The sequence below is a fragment of the Macrotis lagotis genome, chromosome 2 (assembly GCF_037893015.1).
Source record: "Macrotis lagotis isolate mMagLag1 chromosome 2, bilby.v1.9.chrom.fasta, whole genome shotgun sequence".
Classification (NCBI taxonomy): Eukaryota; Metazoa; Chordata; class Mammalia; order Peramelemorphia; family Peramelidae; genus Macrotis; species Macrotis lagotis.
The window spans coordinates 327,923,247-327,941,366 of record NC_133659.1 but is presented as its reverse complement, the minus strand read 5'-3'; the positions used below and the strand labels follow the sequence as shown (position 1 = coordinate 327,941,366).

Below are 18,120 nucleotides of genomic sequence, written 5' to 3'. Positions count from 1 at the left end.
TTGTTCTGTTAATCAGAAACTAAGCAAGGTAGGCCATACCTAAAGGCCATGCCATCTTTCCACTGAAACTGGAACCTCTTTCTTATTTCCCTAATCTTGTCAATAATATCATCCACCCAAAGCACCAGGCTTGTAAGACTAGAAATAGATGTTGTTCTTCCTGTTCCTTCTCCCCCATCCCATTCAACCATTAGGGGAAAAACAGAAAAAAAATGTAACAGGATGCATGGGACCAAAACCAGGGAAGGTGAGAGCTATTACTTATCTAGGAGAAGAAAATTAACTAACAAATAAACTTCTACTAAACAGTTTCTGTGTCTTGGCTAGGGATTTAAAAAAGAATGATGTTCTTATCCTCAAGGTGCTTGTGTTGTGTGACCTGGGGAAGGCAGGGGATAAGACCGGTATCTTTCAGAATGGGAAGGACCATATGGAAGAGGCTATATAGCCTTGGCTTGGGAGGCCAGACCTAGAACTGATGCACTGAAACTAGAGAGAAGCCGGTTTCAGTGGTGGAGAACATGTTTTAATTATTCAAAATTCAACAGTGGAATGACCAACTCGGGCAGGACTCAGAGAGTCCCTCTTTACAAGATGTTCAGGCAAAGGCTGCATGACTGCCATGTTTGGAATTCATGGCTGGGCTAAGGGCTGGAGATGATGCCCTCTAGAAGGGTCCTGCCCACTGTAAACATACAAAATCCAACGACTTCCTCGAATGGATTCTGCTCTTATCAATGTCTCACTTCATTCCTTTCCACGGATGATTTCTCCAGAATTTCCTTTCTATTTCATCTAGAAACATTGAAGACATGACCCTTTTCTTGTTGATGTTGGGAAATGGTAACTAGGTAGGTGGCACAGGGGTTAGATTGGGTTGGTTGTTGTGAGGATCAAATGAGACACCATTTTGGAAAGGTTTAATACAGTGACTGGCACACAGTAGGCCCTTAATAAATGCTTATTCCCCTATCTACTTCTTTAAGGATGCTATTAAAGGCTCATACCAGAAGCTTCCCTGTGTTTGCTTGTAAGAGGAAGGAAGGAGGCAAAGGCAATCTGTGAATCAGTCACCTTGGGGGGAGTCTTGCCAAAGTGGGAGATGAATGGCAGCTGGAAATACTGGCTTCAGCCTGGGGGACCTGAAGCCGGGTCAGGGGACAAGGGGGGAGGGAATTCCCTGAGGCAGGTGGAGTGGACTTATGAGCCTAGGAAGGTTGAGCTGGCCACAGGGTCATAGCTCTAGAGAGGGAAGGGGTGTCCAGCCACCTCATTAGATGGCCTCAGAGGATAAGGGACTTGACCTAGGTCACACAAGCAGAGTCAGAGTCAGAATTTGAACTCAGGTCCTCACATTATGCTGCATCTCAGGAATTATGGGGTTTTTGCACGAGATTCCTCTCCCCTGAAATCTGACAGTTGGGTACTTCATGTGGGTCTCTTTTGACTTCTACACTTACCCAAATTAGGAAGCCCACCAAGCGGGGCAGCTAGGTGGATAATGACCTGGCTGTGTGGCCTTGGGCAAGCCACTTAACCCCACTGCCTAGCAAACAAACAAACAAAAAAACAGAAGCCCACCAAGCAGCCCAGGTTCTGCCTTGGGATGACACCAGGGGAGAGGGGAGGAAGGGGTATATGGATCAAGGAGGTGGCTGAGGTGGGGTCACAGCGGCATGATGTTAGGCGCTGGCAAGCAGGAAGAATAGCCGGCATCCGGATGGCTCTTGAATGTTTACACATATTGGATCCTCACAACTCTGGGAAGCAGAGGCTGTTCTTAGCTCCATTTCACAGAAGAGGAAACTGAGGCACAGAAAGGTCAGTGATTTGCCTCAAGTCCCACAGACGGAGGTCTACTTTGTCCAGATCTCTGTGCCTTTGGCTTTGGGGTCCTGGGCACGCCTAAGCTTCAGTTTCCTTCTCTAGGAAGTGGGCATAACACTGACCGTGGAAGTCCTTCAGGGCCCTCTGAGCTGTGGGTCACCGTCAGAGGTGGCCGCCGGGCGGGAGGGCGGCCGCTGCCCCTGCTGGGTCTGCCACCGGCGCCGGGGCCTCTGCTAAGTCACCTTTCCCCACTGTGCGCCAGACAAAGGACCCGCCGACCTCTCTGGGCGCTGCAGAGCTGGCATGGGAGCGGCCTTCCATGACCTCCACCTCGACAGAGAGCTGGATGGGGAGTGAGGAGGGAGCCGGGTTCCAATGCCACCTTTGACACTTATTGGCTACAGGATGCTGAGGAAATGATTTCTTTTTAGGCCTCAGTTTACTCATCTGCAAAATGGAGACAGCACTTGGAAGCCCTTGGCAGCTGATTCTCCTCCACACTTCCCTAGCCCTTTGGAAGCTCGCCTCTGCCCCGGTGGTGCCCTGCCTGGCGTGCCAGCCTCCTCCTTTCTGCCTGAGAGATCCTGGCTCCCGGGGGGCAGGGATGGTGTCTGCTCCCCCGGGCACTGCCAGCAGGGCACCGGCCCGCAGAGGGCTGCATTCGCCCCACGGCCGGGGCTCGGAAGGGGGCTCTTCCACCGGTGACCCCACAGAAGGCCGGACTTGGGGCACCAAGCACCTTGGCTGGGGGGGGCCCTGCAGGAAGCCGGGCCCTGGCTCTGGGCCTGCCGGGGTTCAGGTGAGCACCCCACTCGCAGCGGGCCTCGGGGGGCTCTGCCAGGGCAGGGCGGCTGTGGCCCGCCACGGCCCGGGGCCTGGCCCAAGTCCTCTCCCAGTCTCTGCCCCACAAGGGCCGGGTCCCGAGGCTGGACTCGAACTCGTGTCCTGGCGCCGAGGCCAGGCCCGCACCCCTGCCCGGGGCTCCTCACTTCTGGCCTCTACGGCCCAAGTCTGCCGGCGGGCTGAGGCTGGTGACCCTGGGGGCACCCCCCACCCCCACCCCCACCCCCGGCCCGGGGATCCCCGGCCCCCCAACACGGGGGCGTCCCGGGGCACACAGGAGGCGCCCCCTGCTCGCCTTCTCTTTGGGGTCCCTCCCTCGGGAGGGGGCGGGGAGGCCGCGGGCCCTTTAAGAGAGAAAACTTTCTGCCCGGCTCCGGGGACCCTCTCGGGCGCTCATTGGCGGAGCTGCGGCGCCCAGCGCCCGCCCCCCGCGGCGGCCCATAGGCCGCGGCCCCCGCCAGTCGGCGCCGGGCCGCTGCCCATTGGCTGGCGGCCGCCGGCTCGCTGCCTCTCGAGGGGGCGGGGAGGCTCCCCCGAGGCCCCGGCCGGGCTCGGGGCCCGAGGCGTCCCCGGGGCGGGGGCCGGCGCCGGGGGCCGGGGCGCGGGCACTCACCGATGCGCTGCCCCACGGGAGAGCTGAAGGGGTTCCCCAGGAGGAAGTCCATGGCCATGGCCGCCGCCGCCGCCGCCGCCGCCCCTCCGCGCCCGGGGGATCAGCTGACGGCAACTGCCACGGCTGCGGCGCTCACGTGACCCGGCCCCGCCCCGCGGCGTGCCAATCACCGGCGGGGGCGGGGCTCCCTGGGCCGGCGCGGCGACGTCACCCTCCCAGCCCGCCGCTTCCTGCCGGGTGTCAGGGTCGGGGGTCATCGCGGCCAGCCCCCTGCCGTTGTGGGGAGCCCTTGGGACGTCCGCTACCTTGGGGCGGGCTCGCACCCAGGAAGGAGCTGAAGGCCCTCCCTGTGTGATACAAGGGGTGGGGGGCTCAAACCCCTGAAGTGGGCACCCAGTGCGTGCCAACTGTGCCAGCGGTGCCTCCGGTGCTCACTAAGCGCACCCGGGTCAGAGGTCATCCTGGGCAGCCCCCGCCGCCCTGCCCCTCCCCCGTGCTGTCCCCATTCTTGGGCTTCCAGCGCCCTTTTTAGGGAAGCTGGGGAACCTGGCAGCGCTTCTAGCCCCCCCTCCGCACTCAGAGGGGTAGCCGAGGCCCAGACGAGGGAAGGGGTCCCCGGGCTCTGCTGCCGGTCACTGGGGCTCCCTCTTTGTCTCAGATTCTGTCGGTCAAATAATAATTAAGTGGCGAATGGGGGCACCTTGAAGTGGCCACGGGGCCCACGGTGGGGCCCAATGTCAGGTTCAAGTCGTGAAGCCCCCCCCCAGGATGGAAACCCGGGACCATTCATAATCTTGCGTTCTCAACCTTCCCCTGGGGCCTTTCCAACAAGACTACCTGTCTGCTCTCCAAAAAGAAGGAAAAGCCAGGAATTGGGGCTCCCTCGGGCCAGAGACCCCCGGGCAAGGGCTGCCTGCCCCCGGGCAAGGGCTGCCCTTCCAAGGCAGTATCAGGCTGGTTTCAAGGAATCTTCGCTGTAAAATAGGGAGAATGATGCTTTTATTGATTGTAAACAACCCAAAGAATCATAAAAACAGGTTTTCTTTATTCTTATTAGGTGTTAAGTATTCTTTGATTACAATAATGTGACTTTAAAAGGCCTGAATAGAAGCTGGAATCTGTTCAGGCCTCAGAGGAGAAAGGGCTATGAAAACATTAGTTACTGCTATGGTTCAATTCAACAAGCATTTATGAATAAATACCTGTTATGTGCCAGGTCACAGGGTACAAAAAAACCTTGGAAGCATTCTTTGCCCTCAAGGGGCTTACATTCTACTGGTGGAAAGAGGAGAGGCAGAGAATGTGCACAATAAACAAAAAGACATAGAAAGGTACTGGGAAGAATGGGGAAGACCCGACCCAGTGGGTGAGGTTTGCATAGGCCTTGGAGCTCCCAAAGGGCATCCCCCAGCCTGACGCTCAGACCAGGACCCGGGATGAGCCCTTGGAGCCTCCCTGCCTCATCAGTAAGAGAGGGATCGAACCATCTAACTTGAAGAGTACTGTTAGGGAAGTCCCTTGTCAACCTTAATGTACACTGGGAGCTTAGAGGGCGAGTCCCAGGCCCTTCATTCACAGATGGGGGCATGGAGGGCATGAGGCCGCCAAAAATCACCCAGGTAGCTAATGAGGAGCAAAGAGGAGACTGGTTCCAATCTACTGACTCCCATGATGGACTCTTTCCAAAACATCCTAGGCTTAACCTTGTGAGGTAGGCAGATGTTATTAAGAGGGGAAAGAGGAAGTCAGAGTTGGATGAATGACCTGTGCTAAACGCTGAGGATGCGGATGGAAAAATAAGTCCCATTCTAATGGGGGATCTCCAAGCCATTCATTCACTCAAGTCCTTGGCACAGCTTGGAAGGAGGTGTGGAGTACATTTTAACACCAGGTTGGAGCCGCTTCTCACATTTGTCTGGATCAGGACAGAAAAAGAACATGCAAAAACCACAAGATCTCAGAGAAGTCCAAGTTCAGGACCATTTGCTTCATTCATCAATCTTGCTTTAACTTCCATCAACAGATATGCATTTAAATGGGTGTATGAGAAACAAAGACTAGCCCAGAAACATCCCCAGAAGCAAAATGGAACTCCCAAACAAATCACAGTATCAACTCATAACCCAACTCAAAATGAAAATGAGAAAACACGCCTCCCTTGGGGGACAAAGGGGTGACCCCAGGCCAATCACTTCCCTTGGCTTGAAGGGTCTGAACCAGAGGGTCTAAGATCTCTCTCTGGACTGGATTTATGATGCCCTGATCCTGTAGACCAGAGTTTGGCAAGTTAAGGCCCAGAGGCTGACAACCATCCTTAGGACTTTACAAACCAGACCTCAGTCTGCCAATGTCTGCCCTAGACAAGGAAACAGCAATGGTTGAGTCAGTGTCTTTGCCATGTCGGTCTGCACCACGGACACTAGTTTAAAACAAGATGGCATCAACACTGTTGGCTCGATTTGCAGTCGGTTAGTGTTCTTGCCCTCTCTCCATGACAAGTCTACACTGTTCTTTGGGCTTTTGCTTGGTCTCTTGGCAACATTAATTAATTGTCTTTGTATCTTTTTTTCTTTTCTTTTTTTTAGGTTTTTGCAAGGCAAATGGGGTTAAGTGGCTTGCCCAAGGCCACATGGCTAGGTAATTATTAAGTGTCTGAGACCGGATTTGAACCCAGGTACTCCTGACTCCAGGACCGGTGCTTTATCCACTGTGCCACCTAGCCGCCTCTTTGCATCTTTTCTTATGGTGAAGTAATATTCCTCTGAAGTTCGAGAATGCTTTAGCTGTCTCACTCCTGGGCACCCAGGTGGTTTCTTGCTTTTCTTCCATTCTATTTTTCACAAATGAAGAGAGGGTCATAACAAGGGAGATTACATGGCTAATAATGAAGGACTCAGCAGCCCATTCCCCTTTGGCCTCCTATGACAAATTCATGTGACATTTGGTTCTACAACTATGGAATTCATTTGACAAGGATCTGCCACCCTGTACATTCCATGAAGGCAGAGGAGTGGCAGTCTGATCTAAACTTCTTCCCATCCAGGGCCCAGCAAGATGTCTGACACACATTTATCATTTGATTAATGATAATAGAGAGACCAGGAAAGGAAATCATTCAAACCCAAGATCTCTCCATAATTAGCCTCTCACCTCGCTGATTTTCCATTGCTCTGGTTTTTGCTCTTTCTTTGTACCGGATGGTCCCAATCCCAAACACCCTTCCTACGTCTCAGTGAGATGTCCTTGGACCCAGAATGCTCGCCTTCCAACTTCTTTCAAAGGTTGGCACAGAGCAGCTGTGCACTCTTAGAGGAGGCTTTCTGATCAGATGGTTGTATTTATTTCTGCACAGATTCTACTTCACCCCTGGTAGGGAGGGTAGGGATTATCCTCATGGCCCTAAAGTCTTGAAAATGCATGGAAAAGGCTTAATATTCATTGAATTCCATTTTAATCCAGGACAAAGGCACAGGAGGCAGTATGACTTAGTGGATGGAGCTAGCCTTGGTGTTAGGAAGACCTGGGTCCCAATCCAGCCTCAGACACATTCTGGCTGTGAGTAGATAATGCCGGTTTGCATCAATAGGAGGGAATTCCTCAAAAGTACAGGTCCAATCAAAATAAAGGCACAATTTCTCTTCCCTTCAGCTTTGTGATATCTCTCTTCCATTATATAGAGTAATATTCACATTCTGCATTTTTAGCTTTTTAGACAAGTCTTAATATTGCCACAAATGTGAGGCTGACCGAAGGAGGGAAACAACTCCATGAGCATGAACGGTACAAGATGAAGAAGGGAGGCCGGAGTGGGCCCCTCTGCCTCCTGCCGCAGTGAGCTCACCAGGGACTTCTGCCGGCTAGCCCCAGGCCTAGGGAGGCGAGAAATCCGAGGCTCTGCAAAGGTCAGCGTGCTTTGGTCCTCAGTTGTACCAACCAGCTGTTCTGTATAAAGAGGAGCAAGAGGGGAAGGTGGAAAGGGAGTCTGGGGCAGGGAGTTAGAGCTGAAAGGGGCCTCACAGGGCAGGGTCCAGACCTCTGGGGCTTAGAGAATGAGGAAACTTGGATAGAGAGAGGCCAAGGAACAGGATCCTGGCCCTGATCCCAGTGAGGTCCTACTCTCCCTTAGCCTCAGGTTCCTCATTCATGTCGTGGCTAAAGGGCTCTGCAAAGCACCCAGAAAAAAATGAGTTTTGATTGAGCAGTGACATTTCCCCTGTCCTCGGCATGTGGAGAGGAGAAACAAGTATGTATGCTCACAACGTGAAGCCTGACACACAAGCAGAGGTGCATCAGGAAAATGGCCAGTGACGTTCTATTAGAAAAAGACGATGGAATTCTCAAGGGGAAAGAGGACTGGGGTATGGGGATAGGTTTGAAGAGTATTATTAACCTATTGCTTTGCAGCACAGGGAAAACAGATGAGACAATACTCAAAATTTAAAAATGTGGGTTTTTTTTAATATATAAGTACAAAATTTTATTTCTTTATACAACTTTAATGGGATTTGGACCAAACCACTAGGATTTGTTTAAAAAACCAAACCAAAGCAATTATATAAAAACTGTTAAGTAGGTCTGAATCCCAAGATTTCCCTCTAATAGTACCAAAGGTCACAAGGTACAGATTATTATACAAATGTATACAAATTTTAAATACAAATACAATAGGGTTCGGTTTTGAAAACAAAACAAAAACAAAGAATGGGCCCACATCAGAACTTCTTTGCTCTATAAATGGCAAACTTGGAAGGAACCCAATCTGGTTCTGGATCCAAGTCCTAGGCTTCCTTCCTTGTCAAAAGGGAAGCTTTTACTGGTGTGCAACAAAGCTTTGGGGCAGGAGGCTGAGCCGGCTGCTGGGAAAGGTTAGGGTTAGGGTTTCAGCGACACCACATAGCAACTTTGAGTGGAGAGGGGACACGCGTCTAGCGTTTAGTGACTGTTCCAAAGTTGGGCTTGGTGCTAGCATAGCTATTTGATGGGGAAGGGATGGAGAACCTCAGAGGCTCCCCAGAATTTCCTCTGAACCAGCTGGGCTGTAGCCCAGGAAGAGGAGGGTGTTCAGAGAGGAGCCAGCAAGTGGCAGTCCAGGAGGCAGACCACCGAGGCCTGCCCAATGCCAGCAGATCTCCTGCCCCCAAACTTCAAGTGCTTTCTCTCCCATGAGAAAGTGAATTTAGTTTGGTGGCATGGAAACAAGGCTAAGAGAGCAGGGTGTCACTCGCACCCACCCCCACCCACCCATATACACCCCTACCCATACACCACACTCACCCACACAGCTCCTACACCTACAACACACACCACACCCACACCTTACCCCCTCCACACACACAGACACGCACCCCCCACTCCTACCACACCAACACTCCCCATACCCCCTCCACACACACCACACCCACCCACATAGCTCCTTCACCTTTACCACAAACACCCCCCTTACACACACACACACACACCACACACACACACACACACACCCTTAGCCCTTCATTCAGCACCGGTCACACATTTTTCCATGAGGAGTTAGAATCCTAAAGGAATGATTCTTCTTTGTCAAGAAATGCCTCCAGCTAGAGTCATGTGAATGTTTTCAGGGTGGTCTGGAGGGAGGATGGGGAAAGGGATGGCAAGAGGGACAAATCTAACAAATCTGAATCTTCCCCATGCTGCTGCTGGTGGAGGTTTTTTGTTATTAAATTATATATACAGAAATTTACAGGATAAATTAAAAACTAACAGATTGTAAAGAGTTAAATATACATGATTACAATGCACACACATACACACACATACGTATAAAACTACCTAAGACTCCGGTGCCTGCGGTTCCCTTGTGAGCGGAAGGCAGACCTCTCAGCCCTCGCTTGTTGGGAGAATGCAGGAGACGGGCGCCCGAAGGGTAGCCAGGCTGAGCCAACTGACGTCTTCTCCTGCCACGGAGGCCTCAGGGTCTGGAGGAGTCCAGCTTCTGGCCCTGGGGCTGACGGCCCTCGGCCACAGCATCCGAGTAAGTGCAGTTCAAGGAAGAGCTCTGGCCGTGTCCCCCGTGGGGCGGCGTGCTGGCAGACCAGCCCGCTGGCACCTGGGGTCTGGGGCTTTCCTATGTCCTTAGTCTCCATCCAGACTAGCAATGGGACCAAGAGCTAGTGATCTCTGGCCTAAGCCTGTTCTCTCCCTCCAGATGGAAATGACTTGGTCATCTCCCACCTGGGAGTAAAGTAGAGATGGTCACCTTGAGTTGAAAGGATTTGTGTTTTCTCTCCCCTCTTCCCATCCCCTTCTTTCCTAGTATACGTCAGACTGCAAGATAGTAAGGCAAACGGTCAATGATAGGTCTGGGGGACAGCACTCGGCTTGGAACAAAACCACCATGTTTTATGTCCATAAAAGAGGTGCCTTCGGTGTGCAGAACAACCCCCAGGCCCCCAAGTTTCTTTGATTTTAAGGCAGATTGATCCACCACCAGAGAAAAGCAAAGCAAAACAGAATTAAAAACCCAAACCCACATTTCAGCCCAAGTTCCCCTTGGCTGAGTGTTCACCTTCCATAAAATTGTTAAAAGTAGGTAGTTACAATCCTATGTATATATGGTACATGTATTAAAAACATTAAAACCTACACCCAGAAGCCAGCAAAGGTGCTAGAACAGTCCATGTCCATGTGAGCCAGCAGGGGAGCAGGGCGAGTACGGGTCCCAGAGTCCTTAGTTGTCAAAGTCCAGGCATAATGTAGGCGATGTTGTCCAGAGTGTTGGACTAGAAAGGAACAACAGACAGCATGGGTTGGAGGAGCTTTAGGGAAGCTTTCTGTGCAGGGCAACTGAGGGGGTCAGTGAGGGGCTTGGGGGCGGGTCAGAGATGGGGGGGTCAGCAAGGGGCCCAGGGGAGGGAGAGAGACGAGGGGGGGGGTCAGAGAGAGGTCCAGGGAAGGGACTATGAGTTGTGGCGCTGGTGGGGAACTCCTGCTTCGGTTCCCCTTTATCCCTCTGCGGCAGCAGCCAGGGAGGAGAGGGAAGGCCAGAGCGGCCATGTACCTGTGGGGCAGCTTGCCTGGGACTGTTCCTCTCTAGAACTGTTTCCCTCCCAAGCAAGGCCTCTCCCTCTCGGAGATGAGCGGCCCGGAGCATGCCCATGCAGACACATGCATGCCCACCCCTCCAGCAGGGGCAGGGCTCCCCCGGCCTGGCCCAGGCACCTGGGGTAGGCTGGACTCACCAGGACCTGCTTCGGGCAGCCGTTCAGCTCCGGCAGCTGGGTGGTCAGGCAGGCCAGAGGGCCCAGGGCACAAATGATAGAATCGAGAAGAACCGAAAGACTTCCCGAGACGGCCACCATTCCCTGAAAAGAAGGGATCACAAACTTCAGTCACTGCCCCAGGTCACTTCCTGGTTCGGCTGGGCTCCTCCTCAGGTGCTGGGGATCCCACGGGGGAATGTGTGGGTGACGCCTCCTCGGATTCTCAGACGGTGCACCGTCGTCCAGGGCCCTGTGAGTCCTTCCTGCCCCCGGGCCCACGGCCGCTAGTGCCTAGAATCGACACGTCGCATTCAGAGGGTGGTATGGAGGAGAGGGTACTGAGGCTGGCAGGAGCCAGGCTGGGCTCTACCCTCTGCAAGCTTTCGCTTCCTCCTGTGACATTTTCTCTGCTCCATGTGCTAGAGACCTCCCAAGCTGGGCAATGCTCCTTGTGAAGCTCCTGCTCTGTGAGGTCCGGGCACTGGCGGGCACCCGCTCCCTCCACCTGCTGTCTTAGGTCAGGGGCAAAGAAGCCCCAGGCCACTGCGCTTCTTGAGTGGTCTCAATGGGCTGCTGCTCAACAGATGCAGGGCAGGGTGGTCCCTAGGAATGCGAATGACCTCTGCCCAACTTTGGGAGTTCATGCTACTGCTTTGCTTAGCTGAAAAGCATTTTTGTGATTATCGGGGGGGGGGGGGGTTCAGTGATTTGGAGTCGGGGGGCCACCGTGTGATTTTTGTACCAGACTCTGACTGGCCGGGTGATTCTGAGCAGTCTCTGCCGCTCTGCCTCAGGCTCCTCATCTCTGAAATGTGGGTATCAATGGCACGCACCTGCTGGGGTGGCTGGGAGGTTAGACCTTCCAAGGGCTACAGAGGCAGGCCCTTCTCATCACCACCACTGTCCTCCTTGCTGGCAGCCCTGCCTCATCGCCTTGTTTGGGATGGCAGCATCTCCAGGGTTCAAACCCCAATGAGGCCAATCCCTGCCTGGGTGACTTCCCTACCCAGGGGAAGTGGGGGGTCGCTGGGCTGGATCTTTCTATTGGGCTCGGCTGTTTTTCAGGAAGACAGATTCTTTCTTGGCATGCGGCACACCTGGGGCCCCGTGGGCCCTGCCCTGTCCAGCCCAGGCTCTCTGCCTGCAGTCTGTAGGAAGGAAGGCTCAGAGGCGGCCCAACCTCCGCGGGCTGGCAGTCAGTCTGGGCCCTGGGCATACCCATGCCTAGGCTTGCCTTTGGTGGAGGGATGTGACACTCTTAAATTCCCTGCGGTGAGCCTCTAGGAACAAAGGAACAGAGATTTAGAGCTGCGCTGGCTGACCATGGGAGTGGAAGGCACCAAAAGACTAGGGAAGGGACCCCCCACTGCCGACATGGCTCCCTTTCTCCATCCCACTTCTTGGAAGAGGACTGGCTAGACCTGAGGGAAGAACAAATTCTGGGGCCACCTCACCCCAAGAACGCACAACCCACCAGAAATCCAGGAAACAGATGGCTGACTTTCCTGGGGCCGAGGATCAAACCAAGCCCCCCCCCCCCCCCCGACCCCCATCTTTCTAAAGCCCCAGAGGCGCTGGAGGCATATGCTGGATGAAGTTCAAAACTACTGCCGTTGGGCCTTCCAGAAGGTGCCTGGTCGATGTGCTCTGGGGAAGGAAGAGTTGAGGAAACCCCAAAGTTACCTTGTGGGCTCCCTCCTGTCAAAGGGCGGGCACTTTCCAGGTGCGCCCAGAGCCAGGCAAGACTTATGGCAGTGAGCGTGGCCCTTGGCTGCCACCTGTTCTCAGGAAGCAAACATAGTCATTATATCACAGATCCCTCCAATGACAGACTCTCCCAATTCAAGCTTTCTGGAGAGCACAGAATTTAGGGAATTAGGGACAGATGAGAGCACAGGTCTTGGGGAACTGAGGGGTCCAAGCCCCTGGGCTCCAGGCTCTCTCCTGCAAAGTGGCCATTGCCTTGACAATGCAGAAGTTGGAGGAGCTCAGGAGGACTTTACAGCAAAGTGGCAGGAAGGCAGTCCCAAAGGGTCCTGGGCCTGGCAAGCTTCCCAGACGGCAGCAGCCCCAGGTGTCCCAGGAGCCCCTGGCCCCCCAGCCCTCAGCAGGCTCATCTACCCTGACAGAACATGAGGGTGTGGCTCCTGAAGCTGAGAGCAGACCCTGTGGGCCTCAGAGATCCCAGGCCTATCCCCTCACACCAAGCCCCCTCATTCTGCTGGGCAGGGTCACAGAAGGAGGAGGGGGGCCCTTGCCTCCCCCGAACTTCCAGGGTGGAAGAGGGTTCAGACAGAATGTGAAGATCCCAGGAGAGGCACAATAGCTGCCACAAGGCCCTGGAGAATGACTCTGCAGCAAGGGGGCGGTGTGAAGGAGACAGACCCTGAGGGAGGGAAGGTGGCCTAATCAAAGCTGAACTGGACGACGGACACTGAGGAGGAGGAGGAGCTGGTTGTAAGAGGGGGCCTGGGGAGGCTGAGGCCAGCCTGCAGAGAGCCTGGCGAAGGGCCGGCTGCCACACTCACCTCTGTTTCTTGCAGGCGGTGACCGATGAGGCTCAGCGATTCTCCGAGGAGTTGGAGGTGTGCAGCTACATCAATGGGGTCTGTGTCGGGGACTTTGACCGGGGAGGAAGACAGCACTACTGTGCTGGGAGGGGACTTCTTGTGAGGCGATATCACTCCAGAAGGAGAAGCAGCTAGGCCAGAGGAGAAAAACGGGGAGAGGAGACTTGAGCACTGCGGGGCTGGACTTCTCTGCTCTGCCTTTCCCACTGCTGGGACTCCCAGTCTGCTCCCAGGGCTCAGTCCCTATGTCGGTTGCTCACATCCCCTTTTCTTCTCTTGCTTAGGAGGGGACGCCACCCCCTCCCAGCCCCAACCTTGAAAGGCTCCACCGTGGCTCCCACCTTTGACTCTTACAGCGCCCTCGGGGCCAGCGGCAGCCTTCCTCTTCACCGTGGTGGCCTCGGCTTTATTCTGTTTGTGCTGGAGATACTGGGCCTTCTGCTTCCAGACCTGATCACAGAAGAGAAGGATGGTCAGGACGAGGGAACAAGAGGGAAGAGGCAAGTGAAGGTTGGCCAGCCAGACTCAGCCAGGAGACCCAGGCTGGAGGGGGTACTGTGGGGGGAGGGGGCCCTGGGTGGGTGGGGGGATCGTCCTACTGGAAGCTGGACTTTCAGCTCTTTTGGGGGCTGCACTTGGTGTCTTTTCCAGACCTTGCAATGAAGAGGAGTGATGACGGGGCCAGGGCTGGACAGGGAGCTCTGGAGGAAGCGGCGGCAGGGGCTGAGCCAGGTCAGGCTCAAATGGCGTGGGCCCGGGCTGCATGCCTGCCCCACCTAATGATGTTTGTCCTTTTTCTCAAAGAAGACTACGAGAGCAGGGAGGTGATGTCATGACAAGCACATGAACTGGATTGTAGTGAGGGGACTGTGCTAAGTCCCCAGCCTCACTTTCTCCTCCAGAACCATCTGGTCTAGTAGCCAGAGAGGAATCAGGATGACTGGAGATGGCCCTGGATACAAGGCAATCAGGGTGAAGTGACCTGCCCAGGGTCACACAGCTAGTGTGAATCAAGTATCTGAGGCCAGATTCAAACTCCCATGCTGCTGACTCCAAGGCCAGGGCACCAACCACTATGCCACGCCACCCAGCTGCCCATCTCCTTCCAACATCTTCCTTGTCCTTCCAAGTCAGACCCTACTTCTGCTTTCTGCAGCTGCAGCAGATGGTGTCAGTTTGTTCAGGGGAGAGACCGACTGTCTGAGAGGAGGGCTGGGGCTGACGGGTAAGGGACCTGGGGTCAGCCTCACTCTGACTCTCCAGTGGGGGGGACCCTGGGCAAGTCAAGGCAATTTCCTCAGGGTTTCCTGAACTGTAAAGTGTGTAAATAATAATAATGATGATGATAATAATTTACTATCTTCCTCACAGTGTTGGTTGTTGTGGGGAAAACATCCTCTAAGTCTGAAAGCCTCATAGAAATGTTCTTCTGGCTCTGCACCCCTTCGGCCCTGGTACTTCGAATATGCAGCCAGTAGAAAATGGTTGCTGATTGAAAACTTAATGGACAAATGAATGGTCAAGTGCACCGTGGATGGGTGACTGTGGGCAGCTGCTGGGTCCCACATGTCCTGGGGTCATTTCCTCATCCGTACAAGTGGGGGGCTCCTGTTCACCCCCTGCTCTATGGCACTCCTTTGGGAGTCTCAGGAGAGTGTCCACGACTGCCTGACTCCTGTGGAGACACCTCCTCGGCTCAGGCCTGATGTGGCCAGGAGGCTCTCTTGGATGACCTCTGACCTCTGGATTCCCTCTCCCCAGGAGTCCAGGCTTTTGGGACCAAAAACAAGACCATGAAAGTAGGCAGCTTCTGAGAGTAGTGAGTGGTCCTGGGAGTCTGGCCCTGGATCTAGATGGACGCACTCCCAGCTAGGGAGACACCCGTGGGTGGTACCTGTGGATAGTGCCTTACAACTAGAAGCTACTGAGCTTCACTTCAGTTTCTGGAAAAATCCTAGAGGATCTTACTCCCAGGGAGTTTGCTCAGCCTATGCTTGTGGATGAGAGAGGGCTGGAGGAGAGCGCAGCAGGTAGAATTGGAACTAATCTGATGTTTGGCCCCTAAGGAGGTGGCTGATGACTGATTGTAAGGGCGCTCTGCTTGGCTCTGGCGGGGCAGAGGAGACGCTTGACCAAGAGAAAGATGACATTTAAGGGGATGGGATGACATGAGAGAGAAGGCTGAGGCTGGCCAGTCCGGGAGTTTTGTCTAACAGGGTGAAGTGTACCTGGGACCAGGGCAAAGTGGGAGGACATGCAAGGCCACCTGGGCTGCACAACAGTGTGTGTGAAAAAGAAATGGGGGTGTTAGTGGACGAGGCCACAGTGCATGCGACCCACATGACAGCCTGAGTGACTGCTTTCAGGAGGCTGCACAGCTGCACTGGTTGGGGGGGGGGGTGTCATGCAGAGCCTGAAGCAGGGTGGGGGGCTGGAGGAGACAGGGAATTGGGGGCTGTCCTGGGAAGGGGACTAGGCATGCTCTGTTCATGCAGGATCCAGAGGTAAACTGAGGCTTGATGGATGGAGGACTGTCCTAGCAGCAGAGCTGCCCCTAAGCGTAAGGGTCCCCAGCACTAGCGAGCACTCCAGTGGCATCCCCCTAAGAGGCAGACGAAATGGGGCTTTCTGTCCAAGTAGGGGCTGGCCTTGAGGAACTTCTCTTTCTCAGAGGCTCAGCTCCTTTATCTTGACTATGGGCTACAGCTTTAAATGGCATGGCATCTTGGCACCGTCATGACCCAGATGGCAAGTCTCTCCCAGGCGTTGGGTTCTGCTCTGAGGCGTCCTGTGTTCAACAAAGGGGGCTCTTGCCGGGCTGCTCGTTCTGCGTCTCAGTCAAGTCGGCTCCGTGAGACATGTGACATGGGGGAAATGAGCAGGAGGGGAGAGCCTAAGGCTGCCCCCCACCCAGGGTTGCTTTTTCACCCACGCTCTCAAGACTGGCTGCAAACCACAAGCACTGGACTCTCCAAAGAATAAGGAGCAGGCACAGCCAAAGACAGTCACTGACATGAATGCCCAGAGAAGAGGCTGAGGCAGCACTGAGGGCAGAGCTTGGGCCCCACCACCTGAGACCCATCCTCAAGGGGGGGATCAATGAGAGGACGTGGGCTGGAGTCAGGCCAAGGAGGTGTGGAGAAGCTGTGAGTGCCCTGCTGGAGAGAGGATTCCAAAGCCAGTGTAGTCCCTGCCGGGGGGGCTCTAAGAAGGGGCTTATGGCCACAAGTCTGCTGAGATGTGCAAAACTGGGAGCTTCCATAATGGAGGGACGTCCCAGACCAAGTTACTTACAGATCTTTGGAGAGGCAGCATGGCAGTGTGTAACACAGGATGCTGGACCTAGAGCTGGGAAGCCCCTGTGTTCAAATCTAACCTCAGACTTTCTGGCTGTAGGCCTGCCCTCACATCTGAAAGCTTGTCTCTGGGCCAGGCTGGCAGCCCCTGTATCTTTCCACTCTCTGTAAAATGAGGGGGCTGGATTCAAAGATCTCAAGTTCGGGGGGTGCCAGGCGGTGATGTGTTCCGGGAGGTACAGAGTTGTCCCTCCAAAGCTCACAAGGCCTCTTGATGGCCTAGAAAGTTCTGGTGGGCCCTCCCTTGACCACCGTGAGCTGAGGCTCCAAACCCCCTGATGAAGCCAGGGTTTTTAGGAATATTCCAACCACACGAAGCTGCTAAATGATTACACAGACACTTACCAGTTTGTCTTTCTCTGGTAGCTGTTTCCATACTTCAGCCAATTTCTTGCTCAGTTCCCCAAAATCTAGTAAAAAAAAAAGAAAAAAGGTCAATACCCAATAGGGGTAAACAGCTCCATTAAAAAACAACAAACAAACCCAAAATAGGTATAAGCATTTAGGATTTATTTCACAGTCGACTGTCCCAGAGTGAAACGCATGGACTGTGTGCCCAGCTCAGGGACAAGCTCACCCCAAATCTCTCATGACTTTTGGCTCCCAAATGTTCTCTCTTCAAGACACCCAAGACACCCACAATAACAGGACCTCACAACCTAGGTTTGCGCACAAAGGAGGATCTCTTAGGCCAAGGAGCTGAGAGAAAAGAACCAAAGCAGTTTCTCTCCATCCTGTCTTCAAACCAACATCTAGACATGAGAAGAGTGGCCACAAGAATCTCATTTTAGCATGTTTCCTGAAATGCTTTCCCCTCAGTGTCTCACCTGATCCTCACAACCACTTTTTTTTGGGGGGGGCGGTTAACAGGGGTCAGGCAGCATTCAAATGAAGGAGTTGGGTGGTGGAGGAGCCAGGGCTAGAACCCAGGATGCTGGAACCTTCTCCCAGAGGGTTTTTGCCACTGGCCCAGCCACTTAGATGGGACAGAGAAAATGACCATCTATGGTAGTGATTTACACCTTGACCTCTACAGCCAGATCATAAGGATGGTGTGATACCAGCCAGGAACAAGTAGATCCAGACCAGGTCCTCTTAAGTGTAGAAAGTCTGCAGCAGCCTCCTGGAGAGCAAAGACCCAAACCCATATATGCTCCTCCATCAACGTCAATAACACCACTGGGCACTTCTATCCTGGACTATCTTCTATTTATAAAATAGGAGCTTAACATTTGAGACCTTAATCTGATCTACTTAAATAACATCAGCACTGAATGCAGAAACTGATTTGCACTTCTTCCCACTGACCAACCTTTGGTGTCCCTACAGGTGAGAGGTGGCGACCTGCCCCAGGAAGACTCGTGGAGAGGCCCAAGGTCAAAGGGGAGAGGTTTCCTTACCTATTCCTGGGTGCTCTGCCACAATGGTGACCCGGTACTCCTTGCAGAAGACCTGGTAGGCAGACATGTTCTTCTTCTTTGGCTAGCCCCAGAGAGAAAAGAGAACAGGACGAGACATAATTAGGGCACAGATTTAGAAACCCAGGACCCAAGGGGACAAAGGAGAAAGGATTTTTGTGCTGTTTTTCACTGATAGCCCGGAAGTAGATGTTACATAATAGATTATAATCTCCTTGAAGTGAGGGATCATGTACCATTTGCACTCCCCTTCCC

At 53.8% G+C, this 18,120-nt stretch overlaps 2 protein-coding genes across 6 annotated transcripts in view; both read right to left on the bottom strand.

Annotated features, from left to right (window-relative positions):
- Positions 1-3,448, bottom strand: part of TOM1 (target of myb1 membrane trafficking protein) — a 45,135-nt gene extending 41,687 nt beyond the window's left edge. For 2 of the 3 annotated variants that reach the window (XM_074226791.1, XM_074226792.1), the window contains exon 1: positions 3,284-3,448. In XM_074226791.1, coding sequence (XP_074082892.1) covers positions 3,284-3,341 — 58 coding nt within the window. In that variant the 5' untranslated portion in view covers positions 3,342-3,448. The remainder of the gene's footprint in view (positions 1-3,283) is intronic. The other variant, XM_074226793.1, reaches the window with a different exon arrangement.
- Positions 3,449-4,196: 748 nt separating this feature from the next.
- The window catches only part of HMGXB4 (HMG-box containing 4), a 30,558-nt gene continuing 16,634 nt past the window's right edge, over positions 4,197-18,120 (bottom strand). Inside the window, exons 3-9 of one of the 3 annotated variants that reach the window (XM_074226789.1) lie at positions 17,848-17,929; positions 16,793-16,857; positions 13,433-13,541; positions 13,050-13,222; positions 10,501-10,623; positions 9,092-10,041; positions 4,197-7,225 (exon numbers count right to left, since the gene is read on the bottom strand). In XM_074226789.1, coding sequence (XP_074082890.1) covers positions 9,997-10,041; positions 10,501-10,623; positions 13,050-13,222; positions 13,433-13,541; positions 16,793-16,857; positions 17,848-17,929 — 597 coding nt within the window. In that variant the 3' untranslated portion in view covers positions 4,197-7,225; positions 9,092-9,996. Of the gene's footprint in view, positions 7,226-8,670; positions 10,042-10,500; positions 10,624-13,049; positions 13,223-13,432; positions 13,542-16,792; positions 16,858-17,847; positions 17,930-18,120 lie in introns of those variants that run through there. The other 2 variants (XM_074226790.1, XM_074226788.1) reach the window with 2 other exon arrangements.